The sequence below is a fragment of the Canis lupus genome, chromosome 33 (genome assembly GCF_048164855.1).
Source record: "Canis lupus baileyi chromosome 33, mCanLup2.hap1, whole genome shotgun sequence".
In the NCBI taxonomy this organism is placed as follows: domain Eukaryota; kingdom Metazoa; phylum Chordata; class Mammalia; order Carnivora; family Canidae; genus Canis; species Canis lupus.
In genome coordinates, this window is record NC_132870.1 from 30417976 (window position 1) to 30441078 (window position 23103).

Genomic DNA, 23103 nt, shown 5'->3' on the forward strand with positions numbered 1-23103 from the left:
CCCATTTACAACTAAGTGAGGGAAGTATTTAACAACATGGAGTAATGTCTATTCTATAGTAAGAAAAAAGTTTACAGAAAAATATGGTATGAACCCTATGGTAAAATTTTTGTTAAGAAGAAAAACGGAAGTGGACAGATGGCAAGAAAGAGTTTTAAAAAGATTTGCACCAAAATGTTAGTGTTTATCTCCAAGTAACATTTATTTTCTTATTTTTGCTTATTTGTGGTTTCCTAAGTTTTCTACAATATTATTTAAACTTGCTCCAGGCCTATCCATTGAAAGAAGAAATTACAACTGATTGAAGTTTATTGCTTTCAAAAATATTTCTGTGAGGGGCACCTGGGTGGCTCAGTGGTTGAGTGTCTGCCTTTGGCTCAGGTCATGATCCCCAGGTCCTGGGGTCCTGGGATCAAGTTCCGTATCAGGCTCCCCCATCAAACTCCCAAAGGGGAACCTGCTTCTCCCTCTGCCTATGCCTCTGCCTCTCCTTCTGTGTCTCATGAATAAATAAATCAAAATTTATTTAAATTTCTGTGACAGTACATGTCTTTATGTATTATCAAAATAATCCTAATACTTACTACAGAAGTAAAATCGTCAGGGAAAAAATAAAGGTTTTAAGTATATCTTCATAATTCTAGGCCTCTATGTGCATACAATTTAATTGATAAAGCAAAACAATATCTACATAAATTTCAGAAAGGATGGTAGAAACAGTAAACCTTTTAACCCAGCTGAATTCATGAGAAAACAAGACTGTCACTGGTCATTTTCACATGAAGAACAGTTTAAGATAACTACTAAAGACAACTGGTAAGCTATTGAAGGTCTGGCCCCAGATCAATGAAAATATAATTTATAGGATACTTGAGGAAACTACTATATTCCAAATGTCTTAGACTTTGCATGGAAAAAAAATATTTGGAGCTATCATACTGTAACTACCTAAGGAAAACAGCTTAAATCGATAACAGCACATTTATCTATGACAAACTAAAAACAGAAAAAAGGGCCTATGTATTCTTTTCTCAAAGTGAAATTTAATCCTAGAAAGGGCATCCAGTTGCACAATGTTTTGTCATTTTCTGTATTACACTGTGTGAAGGGAGGACAAGCACAATTTACTAGCCTCAGCATCCCTACACCTTGTCCCTTCAGCATTATGGAGAAAAGAAGGAACCTCTGGACACCAAATCCTTTGTGGGGAAGAAATATTCTCCACAGAAAGTTCAGTCAGATGATGAACTCTTAGATCTCTGAGGCCAACCATGCTATTCTCTAGCCATTATAGAATTCTCAAAAACATGATAATCTTTTTTTTTTGGGGGGGGGGGTTGTTTCATGTAGTTGCCCACTGTGATTATTATTTCCTCTATGCAGTGCTGGTTCAAAAAAAAAATTGATTTGTCTGAATTACTCATATGAAATAACATCTACCATCTGAGCCTAGCCATTGCTTACAGTGTACTGACCCACCTCTTGTCACAGCAAAACTGAAGAGATTACCGTCAACATTTGCTCATTAAAAAAAAAAAGCCCAATAATTAGTAGACCTTTTTTTAAGTCACCACACTGTTCATATTATACAGCACTAAAATTGAAGCTTATTTTCAAAATAAATGTAAATGTTTATCAAGCACGCCTGGGTGGCTCAGGGGTTAAGCATCTGCCCTCGGCTCAGGGCATGATCCTGGAATCCCAGGATCGAGCCCCATGTCAGGCTCGCTGTGTGGAGCCTGCTTCTCCCTCTACCCATGTCTCTGACTCTCTCTGTCCCTATGTCTCTCGTGAATAAATAAATGTCTCTCTTTAAAAAAAAAAAAAAAGAAAAAGAAAAAGAAAAGTCAAATAAAATTATACAGTCCTTGCTCTCTCCTGGCAGGAAGTGCACCTACATATCCACAGACATTGTGCTGGTCAGAACATTTTATGCTTAGTAAATTGTAATTTTTAAACTAGGCTGGTAAAACATGTTACTCTAGAATCTGAAACTATGTACTATTTATTTTGGAGTGGTTTTCAAAATTAAAAAGAATAAATTTCTATAGCAGGAGAAAGCTTCCTTTAAAAAAATTAACTGAAAGGAGATAGGTATACCTTTTCTTCTTAGGTTACAAAAAGTCACAAATGTTTACTAGTAAAATTTTTAAATTGACTTCAAGAAAAAATATCTTTTGAGGAAATAACACTTGAGGATACTTCAGTTATCTATAGCTTAAGAGCAGAGAACTTTAAAAACTGCATCCCATATGATTTGGAACCATTCTCTTCCAATCTCTCCTCTCTCCTGTGCCCTTTTATTTACTAGCTGAGACAACAGAGAGGAAAGACTAATATGGAATGGTAGGTCTTCCTAAACAGTGGTAACATAAAAACAAAAGAAAATACTACTTTTCCTGTATTCAAACAGCAATTCCTCTTTTTCTAGGAGGAAGTTCAAAAGAAGCAGGAGTTCAAAGCAACGCCCAGGAATGATAAGATCTCCTCTACAAAGCAGTTCTGTAAAAAAGCTCTGTCACACACTCTTCCTAACCTCATCCCCGGGGCTTCGCACCAGATTAAGACACACCAGGTTCTCTGGATCCACACAGCATGGCCTCTGGACTAACCTTCATTTCAGAGAGAAACAAAATCCTTCTAGCTCCTCTAAATGAGATTTGATCTTCCAGGCATTCTGCAATTCTGGATGCATTTGTTAATGATGTATTCCAGGTATATGTACAGCATCTGTTTCCAGGTGCTACCAGGTCCCTAAGCCAATTATCCTATTCATTTTTTTCTCTCTAGAGACAGGTTTATGTTTAATCTCTTATCTTTATTAGATTAGATGACTCTTGTCTCTGGGGAACCTTTGCCCTATTAGATACATTCCTGAAGCCCAGCCATAGAAGTTGCAATGTTAAAGTCAAATTTATGTCTTTTATCTCCGCCCCCACCCTGCTAAAGAGTATAACCCCTTCCTACTAAAAAATAATTAAACTGTATAACTTACAATTGGACATCAGTAGTATGGTTCATTTCTACCTTAATCTGAGAAAGTGTCTTTATTTGAAGATTGTGCAGTTCAATGTCCACAAACCGTGTTTCTGTTTAACTACGTTGCTTTTTTTAATGTTTATTTAAAAATGCATTCGTTTAAAAAAGTGCTTGTTACCTGATACCAAATACACCATTATAAAATGCAACTTTTATTATAAAAGCAGTAAACACATTATAGTTAATTCAAAAAAAGGGAAAAGACCACATGCATAACCATACCACCTGTACATACTCAGAATATAACATAAGAAAGATTATAGAAAACTGGAAGACACAAAAGAAGAAACCACCACCACACTGCCATCTTGATACAAGTATCTTTTACCATTTGGTATTATTTTCTACCCGATTTTCGTTCCTTGTACATACAATCCGACCCACCCCTCATTCTAAGTAAGTCTGACTTCTTTCTAATTAGATGGTTTGAGTGCTTAAAAAAGAAGAGTCCCCCCAAATTAGCACACTTTCACTACAAATTAGTCATGATAAAATACCTTTTCTCTTAAAAATAAAATTAGAAGAGAATATGTATTTTTATTATTTTTTAATTATTTTTTTCTTTTTAGACTTTATGTCTAAAGTATATCTCTGTGTCATGTGTCTGTGTCTTATGACACAGAGATATAGGCAGAGGTAGAAGCAGATACCCTGCGGGGAGCCCTATGCAAGACTCGATCCCAGGACTCCAGGATCACAACCTGAGCCATGCTCAACCACTGAGCCACCCAGGTGCCCCTTTTATTATTGTTTCAATAAGGCACCAGGTAATGTCTCATGATTCACTTAAAGACAAAAGAAAGTGTAAAGGATAATAAATCAGATACATTTGAATGTGAATGAACAGGCTTGGGTATCCATACCAATATGCATTCATCTATTTAACACACATATAGTGCAACTATATATGCCAAATTCGGTGACAGGCACTGATTTCAAAGCTAGAAGAAAAAATACTAATCTATTTATGAGTCAAATGCCTGCAAACCGCAAAGGAAGACCCAGTAGATTCTGATGGGAGAGGAGGGAAAAGGACATTTAATTTGCATTTGAACAGACAGGCTGGGACCAGGGCTACTTCAATAGGTAACACTAGGAAGGTGATTGGGAGACAGATTTTAAATGGCCTTTCAGGGATGCCTGGGTGGCTCAGCAGTTGGGTGTCTGCCTTCAGCTTAGGGCGTGATCCCAAAGTACCGGGATGGAGTCCCACATCCAGCTCCCTGCATGGAGCCTGCTTCTCCCTCTGCCTGTGTCTTTGCCTCTCTCTGCCTCTCTCTCTCTCTCTCTCTATGTCTCTCATGAATAAACAAATAAAATCTTTTTAAAAATAAATAAATAAATAAATGGTCTTTCAAACCAACCAAAACAATTTAGACTTGTCATATAGACAGCAGGAAACCGGGGAAGGCTTGTAGGGCAAGAGTGAGAGGATGGCATCTGTGACTTCCTGCTGAAAGACCAGGTAGAGGATAGAAGTGAGTAAGGAGACAAAAAGTAGGGTGGAGGCCTGCAGGAAAACAGTGGCAATGGCAATGAGCCAAGAGAAATGAAGCGAAAGCCAGATCACACAGGACTTGTGAATTAGAATTGGGGAAACAGGGCAGGGAAACAAGGGCGTTGAAAAGACTGATAATCCGTCCAGAGGCAGACAACAAAGAAGTAGAGCAGATTGGAAGAGGTTCAGTTTGTGAAATCAATAGTCTGAGAAGACAAACTCGAAGAATGTATGATGGAATCAGCATCATCCAGAGCAGTATTTGCTAAAGCAAGTGTCAGAATTACCTGGGAAGGGCACCTGGGTGGCTCAGTGGTTGAGGGTCTGCCTTTGGCTCAGGTTGTTATCCCAGGATCCTGGGATCCAGTCCCGCCATCAGGCTACCCACAGGGAGCCTGCTTCTCCTTCTGCCTATGTTTCTGCCTCTCTCATGAATAAATAAATAAAATAATAAAATCTTTTTTTAAAAAAGAAGAATTACCTGAGAAGAACTTTACACAGTACCTGGGCCTCTCCATGGACATACTAATTCTGAATCTCTGACATGAAGCCTGTGCCTGTGTATTCTGAAGAGAAACAGCCTCCTCTATGGGAGTCTGGCCAAATACCTATTTAAGGATCAAGGACACAGCATGGTTCTCCAATTTTTTTTTTTTTTAACCCCAAGCTACCCTCATCAGCAGCAAAAGAACTCGAGAATTATGAAGAACTAGAGAAGAACCAAATACCAACCAAAATGGTGTCATCACAAACAATATCAGCAATCACAATACACAGGTCCAAAAAAGAATTCCTGCAAATGTGAATATATGAGCAGTAATTGAAAACCACTACAACTCAAGGTAATCCTGGCAGTTCTCTGACAAGTCCTTAAAATTTCCAGAATGTCCTATGTACAATAGCTTTGTGATGTTCCAAAGGACCATATGGCAGACCTTCTAGTAGATTAAAACTATAATTCCTTCCATCTGTATTATTCTCTAATACAAATTTGTTCATTTTAATGTATATCAACCAAGCTTTAATAAATTTATTAGAGTTTATCCTAGTCGGTCACATTTAATTGTCCAAACCAAAAGTGTGGGAGTCCTACTTTTTTATTTTTCAGATATTCGGGTTCCCAGTGGACTGCAAATAATATTTGAGAAATGGCTTAGAAAAGAAGGCCTAGAGAGGATATAATAGCAATTTTCAAATGCATACACGATGGTTATGTGGAAGTGGGAATTAAATACAGGTAGAGTCAGCGCTAGGACTATAATGGAGGAATGATAAAGGGATACAACTTTCAGGTCGATATGTAGGACAGCCTTCAACAATCAGAGCCACCCCACATGGAATGGACTTAGGGGGCTTAAGGCAGTCCTCAGGTTCTAACAGTAGATGACCAAGTTAAAAAGAAATTGCTTTACCCATTAGGAAACTAGTCTTAATGACTACAATACACATGGTAATCCTATCCATAACCTTCTCTGCAGTTTTAAAACATAGACACTTGATAGCCTGCCTAGGTCTTTCCTTCTAGTCCAAAGCACAAAGTAAAAATGAATAATGATATGAGGCAGAAACATAATATCCATTTTTTCCCCTTCTGTTTAGAGCCTTTACATAATGAACACTGACATGTTCAAACTTAAGAACAAACAGAGGCAATATAGGTTAGTACCATTGATTTTTTTCATTGTGGAATATGACATGTTTGGGGGGGCCATTGATTGAATAAAAGCATTAATAAAAATGTTTATGTAATTTCAGATTCACTGTGCATTATTCAATAAAGTAGGTAAACTTGTCCTCAAATTATAAAATGTTTAAGATTTTATTTATTTATCATGAGAGACACAGAGATAGAGGCAGAGACACAGGCAGAAGGAAAGGCAGGCTTCCCGCAGGAAGACTGATGCGGGACTTGATCCCAAGACCTGATCATGCCCTGAGCCAAAGGCAGATGCCCAACCACTGAGCCACCAGGTGCCCTCACATTATAAAATACTTATTGTAACTAGCTAATCCTCATCTTATTTATTCTATAATAAGAAATTAATTCAGCTTATAATGAAAACTTTAAAGTGTGTCAGGCAGTACATTGCTTTTGAAACTTCTTTACAAAGGAAGTGAGCAAAAAATTTGAAGAACATTCCTTTAACCTACAAAATTCCATAAAACTGTTTTCTGATGAAGCATCCTGCTGTTCCTAGATCTCTTCTTCATCCCTTACTTTTTTTTTAAACACTCAATATTTTTATTTTATGTACAATGAGTTGGCATTAAGGTAGGTATCTTGGACATCTGCAGTTAAGGTAGGTATCTTGGATGACCCATTCAAGGAAGTTCATCTAATCCAACTTAATGAAGCCTATATCCTTCGTGTACTGACAGAAACACTGGTGGCACATACTGAGGCCAGATTTCCAGATCAGATCGTGCCAGTTTGAACACACAAGGCAAGAATGAGAGCCCTGGCCTAACTTTCTCGTTTGACTCCAGTAGAGCTGCTGGTGACCCATCTTGCTCTCTCAGATGCAACGAGGCAAAAGAACTTTTTTTTTTAAAGGTTTATTTATTTATTCATTCAGAAAGAGCGAGAGAGAGGCAGAGACACAGGCAGAGAAGCAGGCTCCATGCAGGAAGCCCGATGTGGGACTTAATCCCTGGTCTCCAGGATCACTCCCCGGGGTTGCAGGCGGCGCTAAACCGCTTCGCCACCGGGGCTGCCCAAGAACTTTTTTTTTTTTTAAGATTTTATGTATTTATTCATGAGAGACGCAGAGAGAAAGAGGCAGAGACATAGGCAGAGGGAGAAGCAGGCTCCATGCAGGGAGCCGGATGTGGGACTTAATCCCCACACTCCGGGATTACCACCTGAGCCAAAGGCAGACAGACACTCAACCACTGAGCCACCCAGTTGAGGTTTTTCTAAGATTTTATCTCATCCCTTACTTTCATGTCAGCACTAAGTGTTATACTGCTTTGAGGCCATTTCTCATAGGTGCATAGTTCCTACACTTCACAAAAATTCCTACCTCCAGGACAATAAGAAAGCACAGCATAACTGCTCTGTTATTGCTTCTCAAATGTGACTGCAGAAAAAAAAAATTTTAATTGATTCATTGCCTGGACCTTTGGGTCATTCCACGTTAAAACTGCTATTGTTAAAACCACAAATTTCGGGATGCCTGGGTGACTCAGCAGTTGAGCATCTGCCTTCAGCTCAGGGCATGATCCTGTGGGTCCTGGGATGGAGTCCCACATCAGGCTGCCCACAGGCAAGCTTTTTCTGTCTCTGCCTCTCTCTCTGTCTCTCATGAATAAATAAATAAAATATTTTTAAAAATTTTAAACATAAACCCCCCCCCACAAATTCCAAGTATCTACAACAGTAGGCCTGAAAGAATTTCTCGACAGTTGATACAGGCCTAGGAGGACAGTTCACTTACAACTTAAGCATTTATCAAATTAGAGGTTAGTTATAAAACAGCTCTCATAGCACGGCACACTTTACCTGTGTTGCCGTCACAAGGAGGCATGCAAGTAGCCCACTGCAATGGGAGCTCCAGGTCTGGATGGAGACCTGCTGGTTCGTAACCTCAGGAGTTCTCCAGGTGAAACTGGAAACTGCTCCCCTGTGCACGCAGACTGAAGAAAGGGTTGATCACTCCAGATTGGTAGGTGGCAGTTTTAATAAGGGAATTTACAGATGAGGCTTGTCTTCAGAGGTCGCAGGATGAGCAGATCTTTTCACCTGCCCTCCAGAATCTTAAGAGTTTGTACAAAGGCCTTCAAGGGTTCAGTCATATACATAGGCTCTACAATATGTTACTCTCTCAAGGCTGCGCCCTTGAAGTGGCTTCGAGTATGAGAACAATGGGACAATCATACATTGCAAAAGTAAGGGAGGGGATGAAGATCCTCCAAATAAATGCCCAAGTCCAGTGAGGGTCAACATGTGGTTATGTGTTCTCCATGACCTCCTTCAACAGGAGCTAAGAGAGGAAGGAATAAACACATGGAAGAAAATCTCCCCCATTTCATGGGAACCCCTAAGGGACAGACTTCCTTGTCTCAAGAATAAGAAAACTGGGAACCTTAAAGAAAGGACTCCACTTGGGTTTCTCCACCACAAGCTCATGGCAATTCAAGTACATAAGAGAAAACCGATGTGTTTTGCTCTCTTATTTGACTTCACTAAGAAACCAAACAGCCTTGCTTCTTTCATTGAAATTAGAAAAACAATGACTAAATACTTATTTGAAGCATAAACTTACAAGCACCTAACTCCAAAATTTGAGGCGCCTCGGTGGCTCAGTGGGTTAAACAGACAGTTAAGCATCTGCCTTCAGCTCAGGTCATTTTCCTGGGGTCCTGGGATGGATTCCTGCTCAGCCAGGAGTCTGTTTCTCCTTCTCTCTCTCCTTCTGCTTCTCCCTGACTCATGCACTGTCTCTCTCTCTCTCTGCCAAAAATGCATTAAAATCTTAAAAAAAAAAAACAAAAAAAACTCCAAATTTTCAGCCACTATCATTTCACTTATGGATTTAGAATGATTTTACCTTTAGTGTGTGTAACATAATAAAGACGCTATCACATTGTGTAAATTATTAAATGGGATAATCTCAGGTGTTTTATTGGAAATAAATTAGTAATTAGCATCTATTCCCAGGACTCCCTCGATTTCACACTGTTACATGTGATAGAAGATAAAGCATAGCTTTTGAAAATGTTCCAAACGTTCATAGTAGAGTGGGCACCCACACTTTTTTTTAAACTGCATTTATATTAACAATGTTTTCTCTTGCTGAGATCTTTTTTTTTTTTTTAAGATTTTATTTATTTATTCATGAGAGACACAGAGAGGCAGAGACATAGGCAGAGGGAGAAGCAGGCTCCCTGCAAGGAGCTCGATGCCAGACTGGATCCCTGGACCCCGGGATCACACCCTAAGCTGAAGGCAGATGCTCAACCACTGAACCACCCAGGTGTCCCTTTGCTGAGATCTTTTGAATTATAGATTTCCTAAAAGCAAAGCTGATGTCATACTTTTTCTTTTTCTTGGTTTTTCCTCCCAATGCCTATACCTTGGTAGTGGCTCCTGGGTAATAGGCCTTTTTGTCCTATTTTGGGGTACAGCCATTTTGGGGTACCTCAGTTCTACGAGAACTTACAGTTCCTCCCTTTTCCCTTTTGATCCCACTGAGCCTATGGTGCAGATAACAATAAAGGTATAATAAAAATTATATACAGTCTTGGACACTGTTGTAAGGACCTAATGTATAAATTGTCTAATCCTCACAACCTGCTAAAGTAGATTCCATCATTATCATTCCCAATACTATTATTATCATCTCTCAATTTAAAGATGAGGAAACTGAAGCAGAGGTGCTAATTAATCCACTGGCGAGATGGTCACTCAGTTGCTATGTGGTTGCAAGAGGGCTTGAACCCTAACACACTGGCTCCAGAGCCCTTGTGCCTAACCACCATACTATAATACTACAGTGAACACTCATCACCACATCTGTGGAAAACTGAAAAATAAAGCAAATAAGAGAGTCCAAAAATTAGCAGGAAGTCCAAGAGACTACTTCCTCTCTCTCCACACTGAACAGAAGCCCAGTCTCCAGGCTTTCTCTCCTCTCTCTCTCTTACTCCCTGGGGCTGTTGACTTAAGGTTATTTATAAAGAGATAAGCACAGTTGTTTCCCTTAATTCAGGGGGTGATGGAAAATACATTTCTATTTCATATATTCAATTAGTTCCTAGAAGTCACTCTAGAGAAGAAATTATTCACAACAGAGTAATCATGCTGAACAAAAGCAAAGATCCTTAATGTATCCCAAATGTAAGCAAATGATAGTTAACTAGAAAAGGCCTGGAACAGATAACTTACAAAAGTAAATGGAAAATAAATCCAAGTAAATTTTTTGGATCTCACTAGAAAACAAATATAAATTAAAGCAACAAGATGTCCCATTTTACATTAATTTATCAAAGATTTTTTAAGAGATCATCTTCAGGATGAAGATGAAGGATGTGAAAACTGTCTTTCCTTGCTGGAGTGCAAATTGGTTAACTTTTCTAGACATCAACCAGATGTCTAGATATCATAATCCTTAAAAAGAGGTAATTCCCGGGATGCCTGGGTAGCTCAGTGGTTGAAAGTCTGCTTTCAGCTCTTTGGCTCAGGGTGTGATCCTGGGGTCCTGGGGTTGAGACCAGCATTGGGCTCCCCATAGGGAGCCTGCTTCTCCCTCTGCCTATGTCTCTGCTTCTCTCTCTGTGTCTCTCAGGAATGAATAAATAAAATCTAAAAAAAAAAAAAAAAAAAAGAGGTAATTCCCTTGGATGCTACAGTTTATACCTCTACAAAGGAAATGATCAGGGATCCCTGGGTGGCGCAGCGGTTTGGCGCCTGCCTTTGGCCCAGGGCGCGATCCTGGAGACCCGGGATCGAATCCCACGTCGGGCTCCCGGTGCATGGAGCCTGCTTCTCCCTCTGCCTGTGTCTCTGCGCCTCTCTCTCTCTCTCTGTGGCTATCATAAATAAATAAAAAATTTTTAAAAAAAAATATTAAAAAAAAAAAGATCAAAGGAAATGATCAGATAAGTAAGAAAAATTAATGGACAAAGATAATCAAATGACTAGTTCTAATAGCAAAATATTAGAAACTTAGCATGATTGAAGATCAGGCAATGGTTATCTAAATTAATTTAAGCCCAAACAATAAAATATATGGAAAACATACTTATGGAGAGGTTTTAGTGGAATGTTTATAATGCAAAGAGGGAAATAAGCAACATCAAAGTTGTAATGTGATAATATGTAAACGTAAAGTGCTCAGCACAATCCTTGGCACATAATAAGGAACTCAATCTGTCAATGGATGCACTGAATGCATACCATATAAAAAACTTGGAAACAAGGCTGAAGGAAATGTGGCAAAATAACAGTGGATGCCTCTGGATAAGAATTAAAGTTGTTTTATTTCATGCATCTTTGCATTTTCTAATGCTTTCATGTCTTTTTTCCTGTATTTCTTTCTGTAGAACTAGAAAAAGAATTCAAGACTCACAAACAAAACAAATGAAACTACTTTTTAATCCTTCATACTGCAGAAATGGACCTCAAAGAATAGTGACATCCCCAAGTCACACGTCTTTTTTTTTCTTCTGTCAACTGTGGGTGGCTTCTATGGATGGCTATTTACCCTGTACCCCTGCCTGAAGGAAAGAATGGTACAGGCAGAGCCAGGTGGAAATAAATTCCCAGAGTCTAGAACCAAGCTAAATGTATGAGGCTCGTGGAAGAGAGGCAGACAGAAAAACATGCTTTATAAGAAAGGTTCCGAATCTGTGTCATCACTTATGACAAAATTGGAATGTTTTATGATAGAAGCAACACTGAAGGTGACATTGCTTTCTCCACTTCTAAAAGTGTTGATGGATAAACAAATAACATTCAAAAATATTTCTTAATGATTTAGGTACTTATTTACCTATATAGTTTAATGTTCACTACGTTTATAGGTGTTTCTCGTAGTTATCCTGGCCTTAATGTGTTGAGGATACTTTAGTTAAAATTTCTTAGAGGCATTTGGGGGATCATTGATTAAAAACACAAGTTTCTTATATGTTAATAGTGCTAAAAGTTTAGATCCATAGTGTATTTATTCCTATTCAAATGAGGGGATGATTGAGGGCTTAATGACAAACTCTTCATTAGGCCTGGAGCCCATTCCAGTCCTTTTATCCCTACATGAAAATCCTAACCTGTATAACCACACTGAGCCCCATTTCCTGTTGTAAAAAATCAAAAAGGTAATACATCAAAGAGTGGTTGGGAGGATGTTTAACAGTTAACATATGTAAATGATTTTAAAAGAATGTCAGCGGGCACCTGGGTGGCTCAGGCAGTTAAGAGTCTGCCTAGGGCTCAGGTCAAGATCCCATGGATCCTGGGTTAGAGCCAGTCTTTGTAGGACTCCCTGCTCAGTGGGGTGTCTGCTTCTCCTCTGTCTCTCCCCCCTGCTCATACTCTCTTTCTCAAGTAAATAAATAAATAAAACCTTAAAAAAAGCCTGCAGTCAGTAAACAATTACGTACCAACTATTAGTATCACTACTTTAAGATAAACTCTACCCTACTCTTAAAAGATCTTTAAATTAAGTCTGTCAAAAAGTCATAAAATTGAGAGAAAACCATAAATGTTGATATTTACAATGCTTTGACTGAGCTTCCTTCCCTCTTATTGTAATGATAACCCCTGCCAGTCCAGCTTTTAAATGCTTAAGGCACCCAGACTTCAATAGAAATCTCACACAAATTAAAAAAAAAAAAAAAGTTCCAGAAGTAAACCTTTTTATCTAGAGCTTTCTTCCCCATTGAGCCTCCTAAAACAAGATCATAAAATTCTCAACTTCAAAGCATTCAATTTCACTGAAGTAACTACACCTGAACCCAGTTGGATTGGGCCTAGAATCTTAAAAACGTTTACATTTTATTAACATCACCCTACATGTAAAAGGAACAACTGGGCCTACCAAAAACAAAAACAAAAAACCTTGAAGGTTTTGGCTATAATTAACTATTTTGAAGATTTTTTAAACTTATTTATAATCGGGATAAATCCAAGTACTGATCGGGATAAATCCAATTAATTAAACGTTCAACTTTTGCGGTTTTTAAATGCTTAGTAAAATCAAATTATTTAACTAGTTTTAAAAAACATCAACAAAAGTCAAGGGGCACCTGGGTGGCTCAGTAGATTGAGGGACTGACCCTTGTTAGCAGCTCAGGTCTTGATCTCAGTCATGGGTTGAAGCCCTGTGTTGGGGTCCACGCTGGACATGGAGCCTACTTAAAAAAATTTAAAAATTGACAAAAGTCAATTAAGTTGGAACCTATTTTGCAGCAAATTTTATAAGTATGTCCAGTTCAGCAAGATGCTCTTTGAAATACTAAGAAATAAAAAACAAATAGTCTATAATGGGTATCAGTTTTCATTTTTTGAAAGACACTCTAACAGCTTTATGTGGAGTGTACTTTTCCAGGTAAATGCTTGCATCTCTCCTAACAAAGACACATAATAGGGGATCCCTGGGTGGCTTAGTGGTTTGGCCCCTGCCTTTGGCCCAGGGCCTGATCCTGAAGTCCTGGGATCGAGTCCCACATCGGGCTCCCTGCATGGAGCCTGCTTCTCCCTCTGCCTGTGTCTCTGCTTTTCTGTCTCTGTGTCTTTCATGAATAAATAAATAAATAAAATATTTAAAAAAAAGACATAATAAACATGCATTTCATGGGTCATTTCATAGTCTTCAAAGAATGATGTATACTGTCCATTGAGAGTTAATGAATAGTCAATTCAAAAATTCAGCCTCAGAATTCAAAGGATCAATTAAAAAACCAAACAAAGCAAAACACTAGCTCCAAGGATGGGTGTTAATAAAGTTAAGGGTGGGGCAGCCTGGGTAGCTCAGGGGTTTGGCACTGCCTTTGGCCCAGGGTGTGATCCTGGAGACCCGGGAAGGATTCCTGCATCCTGCGCCCTGCCTGGAGCCTGCTTTCTCCCTCGGCCTGTGTCTCTGCCTCTCTCTCTCTGTCTCTCATGAATAAAATAAATAAAATTTAAAAAAAAGAAAAAAGAAAAGGGTTGAGCTAACACATTCGAAATTTATCTTTAAGAAATGGAGTAACACCTATTTTACTTAAAATGTGATCATAAACCAACATAAAAACAGTGAGATCCCCCCCCAGCCAAAATACATTCTGTCAATGATATTCCCCTAATCATACTGCAATTAGCTACAAACTTTTTAGAAAGAAAAATACTAAAAATGCGAAATTATGGAGGAAATAAAAGTATTAGAAAACTATATAAGTATCATTCAGCAAAATTGCTTATATCCAGTATGTCTTATTCATCTCAGCAAAGGTAAGTATAAATCTTTTTCACTTGTATATTTTGACTGGTTGTGGGGGGGTGGGCAAGGAGCAGACAGGCTTAAAGTTAAATTGTAGAAAGTTCACAGTGAGCGACTGATTAAACAAAAGTTTTTCCTACAAGTATTTATCATTCCAAAATAGTAGGATAATGAACCTTAAGACTAAAAATTGTGAGGGCTCAATATAGAAATGAATCACGATATACACATAAGCTTGAACTTTGATGACTTACACAGACCCAATGCTTTGGAATAGCTTTTGCTCAATAAGCCTAAAAGTACGAATTCATTTTTGATTCTAGAACAATAATTTTTTTTAAAGGAACAAATCTATGTCTAAAATAAAATTGTTGGAAGTTGGGACGCCTGGGTGGCTCCGCAGTTGAGCGTCTACCTTCAGCTCGGGGCATGATTCCAGGGTCCAGGATGGAGTCCCACATTGGGCTCCAAGGAGCCTGCTTCTCCCTCTGCCTGTGTCTCGGCCTCTCTCTCTCTCTCTCTCTCTGTCTCTCATGAATAAATAAAATCTTAAAAAAAAATTATTGGAAGTTAAATATAATTAGATATGCTATTTAAGTTCTATGAGTAACTGTGCCAAAAGTTACATATTTGAACCTGTTTACACAATTCATATACAAATAAAGTTATGAACTGTAACAATTCAATAAAGCCATGTTATATTTTCATTCAGATTTTCTAGGGTTATCAATAGAAATATCCGTCTGTGGTATATGTAGGTAACTTTTTTTTTTAAGATTTTATTTATGTATTCATGAGAGACACAGAGAGAGAGAGAGAGGCAGAGACAGGCAGAGGGATAAGCAGGCTCCCTGAAAGAAGCCTGATGTGGGACTCAATCCCAGATCCCAAGGATCACGCCCTGAGCCAAAGGCAGATACTCAACCTCTGAGCCGCCCAGGTGTCCCTGTAGGTAACTTTTTGAGGTAAATACCTGTGCTCTTATAACAAAGAGAAATGAAAAGTAAATGGGAGCAGGGAAGATTTGAAGGTAGAGACTAGACCATAGATCAGGTAAAGGTAAAGAGCTAAGGCAAAGTTGTGAACTGTTGTCTAGTACTTTTTAACAAAGGGCAGCTCCGCGTATGTATGTCCATACGTGAAAAATTAAGTGGATCATTGGGGCAATTTTCAGATAATTCATTTAAGAAAATACTTGGACCTAAAATATCCAGATCACTGAAGCAAAGATGAATTCTTGAATTAAATGACTAGTGAGTGCCATACTCCTTCATTTTGCTTTGTTGGCTAAAGATTGACTAGATGATTATTTTATGACCTCCTAGTATTTCTAAGTCTTCATCCCCCACCTCTCACCCCACAGCTCTTTCCATCTAACTTGAAAGAATCTTCTTTTGAAGTAGTATGCAAAACAACTCTGAGATCTGGAATGGGTTGACTTTGAAGTTAATTGACAATGTGATCACGATACCTTTAGAATTATCATCATCCAACACTAAAAGCAACATGCAAGAAGGCTTCTTCACAAAATTTAACTCTCAATTTAACAAAAGGCTCTATGTAAAAATTTTATCATCATATACTATTTATGACTAGTACAAGTATAAGGATGGGAGATATCATAAAATAATTTCCATTATCCCCGGGAATCCTAAAACACCAAGGACTGCATGAAAATACATCATTTTTTAAAAAGATACAAAAAAAAAATACATAAAAGTTCAGATCACAGTTCCCACATATTTCATTATTTTCTAACACCATAACATAGATCGTATTTTTCTTCTCTGTACATTTTCTCAGTCTTCTCATTCTTAACCTAGTGCTATCAGGCCAATATCCCAGTGCTTTCTAAGGTTTATTGAATGACATGCTAAATTTCTCACACTTAGGACTTCTCAATCCTAAGACTAATATGAACTGTGATTCCCCAAAGTGTCAAGAAACATGATTATTATGTGGACATAGTATTTTCCTAGGTAGCTGACCAAATTTGTATTTGCTGTAGTGGCACTGATTAAACGAGAGTCTGGCCTTTCCTGTTTCATGAGAGCAGATTGCACAACTCTCCAGTCATTTTTCTTATGAACGAATACAGGTCTTAAAGATTTTAAGGATCAGAACAATTGTCACTACCGGAGAAACAACAGTTTAATACTCTGCTTGCATTTTAAAAGTTTGACATACATTATGATGCTGTATTTTGAGTAAAATACTAATAATACAGGCTTATAATGTCTTTATGTTCTTTAATACGGAAATTGTACATCGTGTTACTTCCTGAACCTCACATATAAGAACGTATAGATGGGATCCCTGGGTGGCGCAGCGGTTTGGCGCCTGCCTTTGGCCCAGGGCACGATCCTGGAGACCCAGGATCGAATCCCACATCGGGCTCCCGGTGCATGGAGCCTGCTTCTCCCTCTGCCTGTGTCTCTGCCTCTCTCTCTCTCTCTCTCTCTGTGACTATCATAAATAAATAAAAAAAAAATTAAAAAAAAAAAAAAAGAACGTATAGATGTACAATTCCTTTTAAATAGTGTTTCCTCCAATTTTTTTCTTAGTAAAAACAAATCTGTGGAAAGGTTTTCTTAGATAGTATTTAATCTTAAAAATTCCTACACTATCTTACAGACCCTAAAATACAGAACACAAAATGTAAACAATAAAAACGCTTAAAACCAACACCTCGGTGGGGAGAGTAGAGAAAGTCAGAAAAATATACAAAGCACTGAAAGGCTGGGTAAGTGAAGGATGCCAGAGAGGAGAGGGGGAGGGCTTCATGAGGTTCTAGGCAAGCCCTGTGATGACGTCACCTCACATCCATAATGTTACAGCAGTCAGCACAGGCCTCCCGTTTTCCTATTGGTGAACACCGTGTCAGCCGACATCAGAAGATAATCATCATTGGCCAGGCAATTACAACCGGAGCAACTAACTAGCATCCACTGCTGTTAGCACAAACCTGGCAGGCTGCTGAAAGAGAAGGCCGACCCCAGCTGCCCTTCTCACTCAATGAATTTTATGTGGCCTTGCCTTCCCAGTCACTACGTGATTTCGCTTCCTTGCTAGCAAAAGGAGCACTTACACATTCAATAAGCTATTAGTGAAAATAACAGGTAAAGGCGAGATATCTCATTTAGGGACAAAACGCCCTTTTTTCACTGTTGTAAAATCACAGGGCTTTCCAGCGTAAACTTGGAAGTCAAAAAGGCTACTGAGTAAAGCACGCTTTCTCCTCTACCTCTCTCTTCATTTACCGGGTACCATTACCTCAGGTATTTTTAACTTGACCTGTACTTTCACAATGAGGTCTCAGGATGATTCTCTCTGTATTACTTTACGTTTCAATGGCTTGTCTATTACACATGAAACTATGTGCTAGAAAATTAAAAAGGTCTGTGGTATTTATCCTGTGTTTATAACGATGAATGTAGGGTTAATCATTTGTTAAGGCAGCAATGAACCTGATACACTTGCCACCGTTGAACACTTGAGTGTTTATACAAACACCACTCCAAAACAAAATAAGGAGACCATAACATTAAAATGTAATAAGGTAATGAATATGGATTTTAAACTATTATTTAATAAACTACCCTCGTTAAAAATACTAAGCAGTGCTCACAGCACACTGACACAACAGCACTCCTGGCCTTTCTCACCATTCTTCGAAAGACCACATAGCTCAGTTTTGAGACAGAAATCATTATAATTCTCTAAATTAACAAGCTTTGTTTGAGGCCATGTCTAAGACATCTTTAAGGACAAGTGCAAATGATTGCTCCAATGAGAGTAGATGCTTCAACATTGTGTTTTCCCTCCAGAAGGTATTTCAAACCATTTTGAAAAGGTGTGTCTTTGGTTTCCTAAACTTTCCCTGCCTCCAAGAGGGTTAGTAAGCCTTGGCTACAGAGCTCCCTACTCCTGTGAACACGGCAAACAAAAAATCTTTTTCTTACACACCTTACACCTTGTTCAAGACTTTTTTGCTGTTGGGATTTTGGTGGAAGTGGTTTATAAAATGGGGCCCCCAGGATGCGGGGAGAAATGCACACACTGAGATAAGAGGAGAAAGGAAGACAAGTAAGGTCAGAAATATACGCAAGGAAAGAGTAACCGCCAGGAGGGCTTTTTGACTGCAATAAGCAAGCTAAGAACATAGGATCAACAAAGAAAAAGTCAAGAAAGGAAAAATCCCAGGATATGCCTACGATGTAGTATTCAAAGGCAGGAGGAGGCCAAATATGCTAAACTTCAGGTATTAACAGGTAGTGCCGGCAATACAATAGGCCCCAGTCCTCATTTTAACTCCCTGGATAAGCCTCCTTCCCAGCATCTACCACGTACAAAACGCACTCTTCAACGTGCTCCGAACGAGCCAAGAACCATGCCCTCAAGAGCTGATGGCCTGGTAGGAAGGAGGCACAGGCATACCTGTGACTATTCACGTGTACAAAGAAAAGCCAGAGGAGATGCTGCCAGAAGAAAGGTCTGCCAAGAGCTAGAAGGAAGCAGTGCTGGGAGCTCAACAGGAGAAAATAACTTGGCGCATTTCTGCCGTTCTGCCTAGTCCTGCTGAGGGCCGGGCCCGGTCCGGCTCATTGTGTACTTGTGGAGTTGAACGGAGAGAAGAGGCGGGAAACGGTTACCTGGCCTCAGGGAAGAGGCAACCGGTAAACAGGAGGCAGAGGGGCCGGCGGAGCGCGCGCGGGGGCAGCCACCGCGGGGGACGCCGGCTCCGGAAAGGCAGGTTCAGTAACGATGCAGCAAGTCGGAGCGGAGGCGCACAGGAGAGGCGCCCACGGCGCTCACGGGGGAAGATCGTGGGCTCGAGCGGCGTGGCGGGGAGCCCGGCACGCGGCGGCAGACGGGAGCCGGCGGCTCGGGGGCCGCCTCGCAGCGCCGCGCCGCGCGCCCGCAGCCTCGAGCCCCCGCCCCCGCCCGCGCCCCCGCCCGCGCCCGCGCCCCCGCCCCCGCCCCGCCTCCAGCGCCACCCCCGACGCGGGAGGAGGAAGGGCCTCCGGAGCAGGTCCCCGGGCCGCCCCGGCCGCTCGGGCCCAGCGGGGTCGGCCTGCTCCGGGGCCAGGGCCTCGCAAGGTCTGCTCGCGCGCCGGACCCTCCCCCGGCGCTCCCTGGCCTCGCGCCCCGAGCGGCTGCCGCACTTCCTGGGCTTCAGAGCGGGTCGCGGCCCCCGGCCGGCTTCCGGGGCTGGCCCCACGCGGCCCCGCGCCCGGTGCGGCCCCCAGGCCAGCCGCAGCGGCTGTGAGCACGCCGAGCCCTGCACACCCGCCCCCCGCAGGCCGGGCCCAGCCGGCGCAGAGGGCGGGCTCCGCCCGGCTGCAGCCGCAAACGGCCAGCGGGCCTCGGGCGGGAGGAGGCAGGCAGCGCGGCCAAGCCCCCCGGGCCAGGCGCAACTCCCGGGGACCCGAGGAAAGGAAGCTGGACCTCCCTCCACCCGCTCCGGCCCGCCGCGCCCCCTCCTCCGGCACCACCTCCAGCCCCGGCCCCCCGCGCGCCGGCGTCTTAGGTTTCCCATTGATGAGATGGGGGAGGGAAGGCGGGTCGTGACGGCGCGGGGCCCGCGCGCTCGCGCACGCGGCGGCGGGCGGGACCCCTCGGCGCCCGAGAGCCCCTCCGCCCGAGCCCCTCCGCCCGAGCCCCCGGGAGGCTGCGGGCCGCGCCCGGCTCCGGGGCGCCCGGAGCCTGCACGGTATTGCCCGCCAGACCCAGGCTTAAGCAGAGGCAGGACCGGAATGTCTGCAGCTCGCTCTACAAGGAAGAAGCGAGATGAGCACACCCTCCTCCCCTGTTCGACACTGCAAGGTGACACAGGCTCGCCTCCCACACGGGGATTTTCAAAAGGACCGGCGGAGAGAACACAGTAAACAAGCAAACTCTCTCCCTATTAGAAGTTTGTCTGGGGAAGCGCCCCCAAGGGCTCTGCGGACCGAGGGGTCTTTAATCTGTGCCTCGACTCCGATCAACAGCTTCCTCCTGAATTAGGACGGAGTGTGTCCAAAAGGCGTTTCCGTAAAACAAACTTAAATAATGGCGTGGCTCCCTCCACTCGCTCGGGTTCATTCATTTTTATTACTGTTTTCATTGTCCCCTCCCCTCCCCCCCGCCACCCCCGCCTCTTAATGAAACCGGAAAGGGATCCGCGTGGGGAAAGGGGTCCAGGAAAGGAGAAATCCGGCCGGGGAGCAGCAGAGAGTAGGGCAGGCGGGGAAGTAGGAGGGCTGCAAGGAGAAAGGAAGGACACGAGGGATGGGGAGAGGGCGAGGACCCGAGAGCGCGGGCAGGAGAGGGTTAAACGGAACAGAGGACTGGGCTCCTTCCACGACTGCCTTTCACACTCAGTTTGCGGGAAGCCAAGCAAGAAAACGCAAATCTAGGTGAAAACCAGGAGGGAGGGAGCCCAGGTAGGGAGTCCGAACTGTGGCATCTCTCCCGCCTTCCGTGTCGCGCAGACATCTATCTACTCTCTATGTTCACGTATGTAACACGTTATATAATCCATGTTAAAGATGCGTGTGTAGCCCCGGTTCGCCCAGGGGCACTCGGAGCCCCACGCGCTGCCTGCAGCCCCGGCGACCAGCTCCCCGCTGCCCGCGGTGCATCGCTCCGTTCACGCCCCAGACAGAAAACCCCGACATGAAGGCACACGGGGGAGACGCGCAGGGCTCCCGGGAAGAGGATCACGCGAAAGCATCACCTACCAGTTTTCCTGCATCCATTGGATGGCTTCGTTCTCGTTGAACTGCTTTTCGAATTCATATTCTTGTAAAGCCAACACTGACATGTTCATTGGGGCTGATCTTCGGAGTCGCTACGTGTTCTCTACACAAAATAAAATAATCTGTAAAGCGCTTGATTTCGGGTGCTCTCCTGTCTGCTTCCCCACCCACCCCCCTCGGCCTTCCCCTCGCCGCTGGGTCTCCGGGGGCCGGCCTCGCCCAGCCTCTCAGCTACATCCAGGGTCGAGCATTGCCTGTGCAGCCGCGGCTCCCAGCTCCCAGCTCCCAGCTCCCAGCTCCCAGCTCCTCGCTCCGGGGCTCTCCTCCTCCCGGCGTCCGCATCCACCGTCGGAGGAAATGAATGCCTTGCGGTCTTAGTGCCCGCACGTTTGTCCATCACCCTTTTTACTTGTCTACGGGGAAATCTCCTCCCCCTCGTGCGATCGGAAAATTAACCCTTTGCGAGAGAGAGCGAGACCTCTCGCCCTGAGGGGCAGTTTTGCTGACGTGAAGGTGACTAGGGGAATGGAGGAAGGGCGCCGAGAAGGAGGAAGTGGCCTCGCGGTCACCCCCAACCCCCCGATCCCAACCTCGAGGGCAGCCTAGCCTTGCCTCTGGATGTAGGTTCGGCTTGCGGGGCGCAGCCCTTCGCACGCGGACCGGCGAGCTTGCCCGGCAGGCGAGAAAGAAACCGCAAAACCCGCCAGCCCTCTCGCCGGGACAACTCCGGGCACATTTGCGCTGAGGTCACTCGTGAAAGGAACGCGCTCCCCGCCTCCTTGCCCCCCGCGGTACTCTGGGGGGTGGGGGGTCCCCCGCCCCAGAGCGAGGGCTTTGACTCACGCAAACCCGAGGCCCCGCAGCCCCCGGGGCTCCTCAGTCACTCGCGGGCTGGGGATGCTGAGGATGAGGAGGTGGAAGGTGGAGAGCGACCAGCGGCCGGAAGAGAGACAGAGAGAGAGGAGAGGTGGACGGTTTGGGTCCCCGGAGAGGTCAGAGTTGATGGACTGAGACAAAGACGGGGAAGGAGTTAACAGAGAGAACTCGACCAACTGGTCCAATGCAAAAACTTTATTCATATGCACGAGAAATCCCGTTTTATATTCTATATTTCACGGGTAGGTGGAAGAGAATCATGTTGAGGAGAAGGCTAACTGTGATGTTGACCCCCTACTGAACCCCCAGCCTCCTAGCACTGTCCTAAACTCAGCTTCTGTCTACACTCCTCTGTCTTCTTAGGAGGAAAAGGATTTTCCACTCATTAGCCACAGGTTCAGAAAAGGAGTTGTAGGAGACCTGGAGGTATCTAATACTTCATCCATGGCTGTAACTGTAAGCTTAACATATGTCAAGGAACCTATGCTTTAAAAATTAGGTGGATATTAGGACCAAGAAGAAAAATCCCTTCCCTCACCTGTAGTCCCAGAAGAGGGTATTTTCATTCAAAATTAGGTTGCCTGGAACCTCTGAGCAGTGGGAACTGGAAGAAATATCTCTATAAAGGAGGAAGGTATAATAAGACATGAAGGACAGGGTTTATAAAATCCAGGCAATATTGCATAAATCAAAGGGCTAGGCTAGTTGATGATTAGAAAATTAATTTATAAGTTGATCCTTCCAAAGATTTCATGTATAGGCTTTCCTTGTCTCTCCCTTTAAGGGTGTCATTCTAAATACTTCTGCAGTACAAGTTAGAATAGAATGAATTTAAAAATAAAGCCCAGGGATCCCTGCGGTTTGGCACCTGCCTTCCGCCCAGGGCGAGATCCTGGAGTCCTGGGATCAAGTCCCACATCAGGCTCCCTGCATGGAGCCTGCTTCTCCCTCTGCCTGTGTCTCTGCCTTTCTCTCTCTCTCTCTCTCTCTCTCTCTCTCTCTCTCTCTCTGTGTGTGTGTCTCTCATGAATAA

At 42.9% G+C, this 23103-nt stretch overlaps 3 protein-coding genes across 5 annotated transcripts in view; 1 reads left to right on the forward strand and 2 right to left on the reverse strand.

Moving 5' to 3' along the window:
• The window catches only part of ELOVL6 (ELOVL fatty acid elongase 6), a 137649-nt gene extending 115478 nt beyond the window's left edge, over nucleotides 1-22171 (reverse strand). Inside the window, exons 1-2 of one of the 3 annotated variants that reach the window (XM_072810311.1) lie at nucleotides 22038-22171; nucleotides 21177-21297 (exon numbers count right to left, since the gene is read on the reverse strand). In XM_072810311.1, coding sequence (XP_072666412.1) covers nucleotides 21177-21265 — 89 coding nt within the window. In that variant the 5' untranslated portion in view covers nucleotides 21266-21297; nucleotides 22038-22171. Of the gene's footprint in view, nucleotides 1-21176; nucleotides 21298-21448; nucleotides 21587-21806; nucleotides 21940-22037 lie in introns of those variants that run through there. The other 2 variants (XM_072810312.1, XM_072810310.1) reach the window with 2 other exon arrangements.
• On the reverse strand, nucleotides 6781-7165 carry LOC140623801 (small ribosomal subunit protein uS14-like). The gene has a single exon (XM_072810498.1). The coding sequence runs from the start codon at nucleotides 7042-7044 to the stop codon at nucleotides 6874-6876; it is 171 nt and encodes a 56-aa protein (XP_072666599.1). The 5' UTR covers nucleotides 7045-7165; the 3' UTR covers nucleotides 6781-6873.
• Nucleotides 18201-21331, forward strand: LOC140623533 (uncharacterized). The gene is made up of 4 exons (XM_072810009.1): nucleotides 18201-18307; nucleotides 19028-19396; nucleotides 19487-20280; nucleotides 20985-21331. The coding sequence occupies exons 1-4, from the start codon at nucleotides 18201-18203 to the stop codon at nucleotides 21113-21115; spliced, it is 1401 nt and encodes a 466-aa protein (XP_072666110.1). The 3' UTR covers nucleotides 21116-21331.
• Nucleotides 22172-23103: the final 932 nt, after the last annotated feature.

Coding starts and splice junctions, on each gene's coding strand:
- LOC140623533 (XM_072810009.1), top strand. CDS start 18,201: ATGTCTAAGACATCTTTAAGGACAAGTGCAAATGATTGCTCCAATGAG. Junction 19,397..19,486: donor AGCCTCGAGCCCCCGCCCCC/GCCCGCGCCCCC, acceptor CCTCCGGAGCAG/GTCCCCGGGCCGCCCCGGCC. Junction 20,281..20,984: donor CCCCTGTTCGACACTGCAAG/GTGACACAGGCT, acceptor TCCATGTTAAAG/ATGCGTGTGTAGCCCCGGTT.
- LOC140623801 (XM_072810498.1), bottom strand. CDS start 7,044: ATGGGTCACCAGCAGCTCTACTGGAGTCAAACGAGAAAGTTAGGCCAG.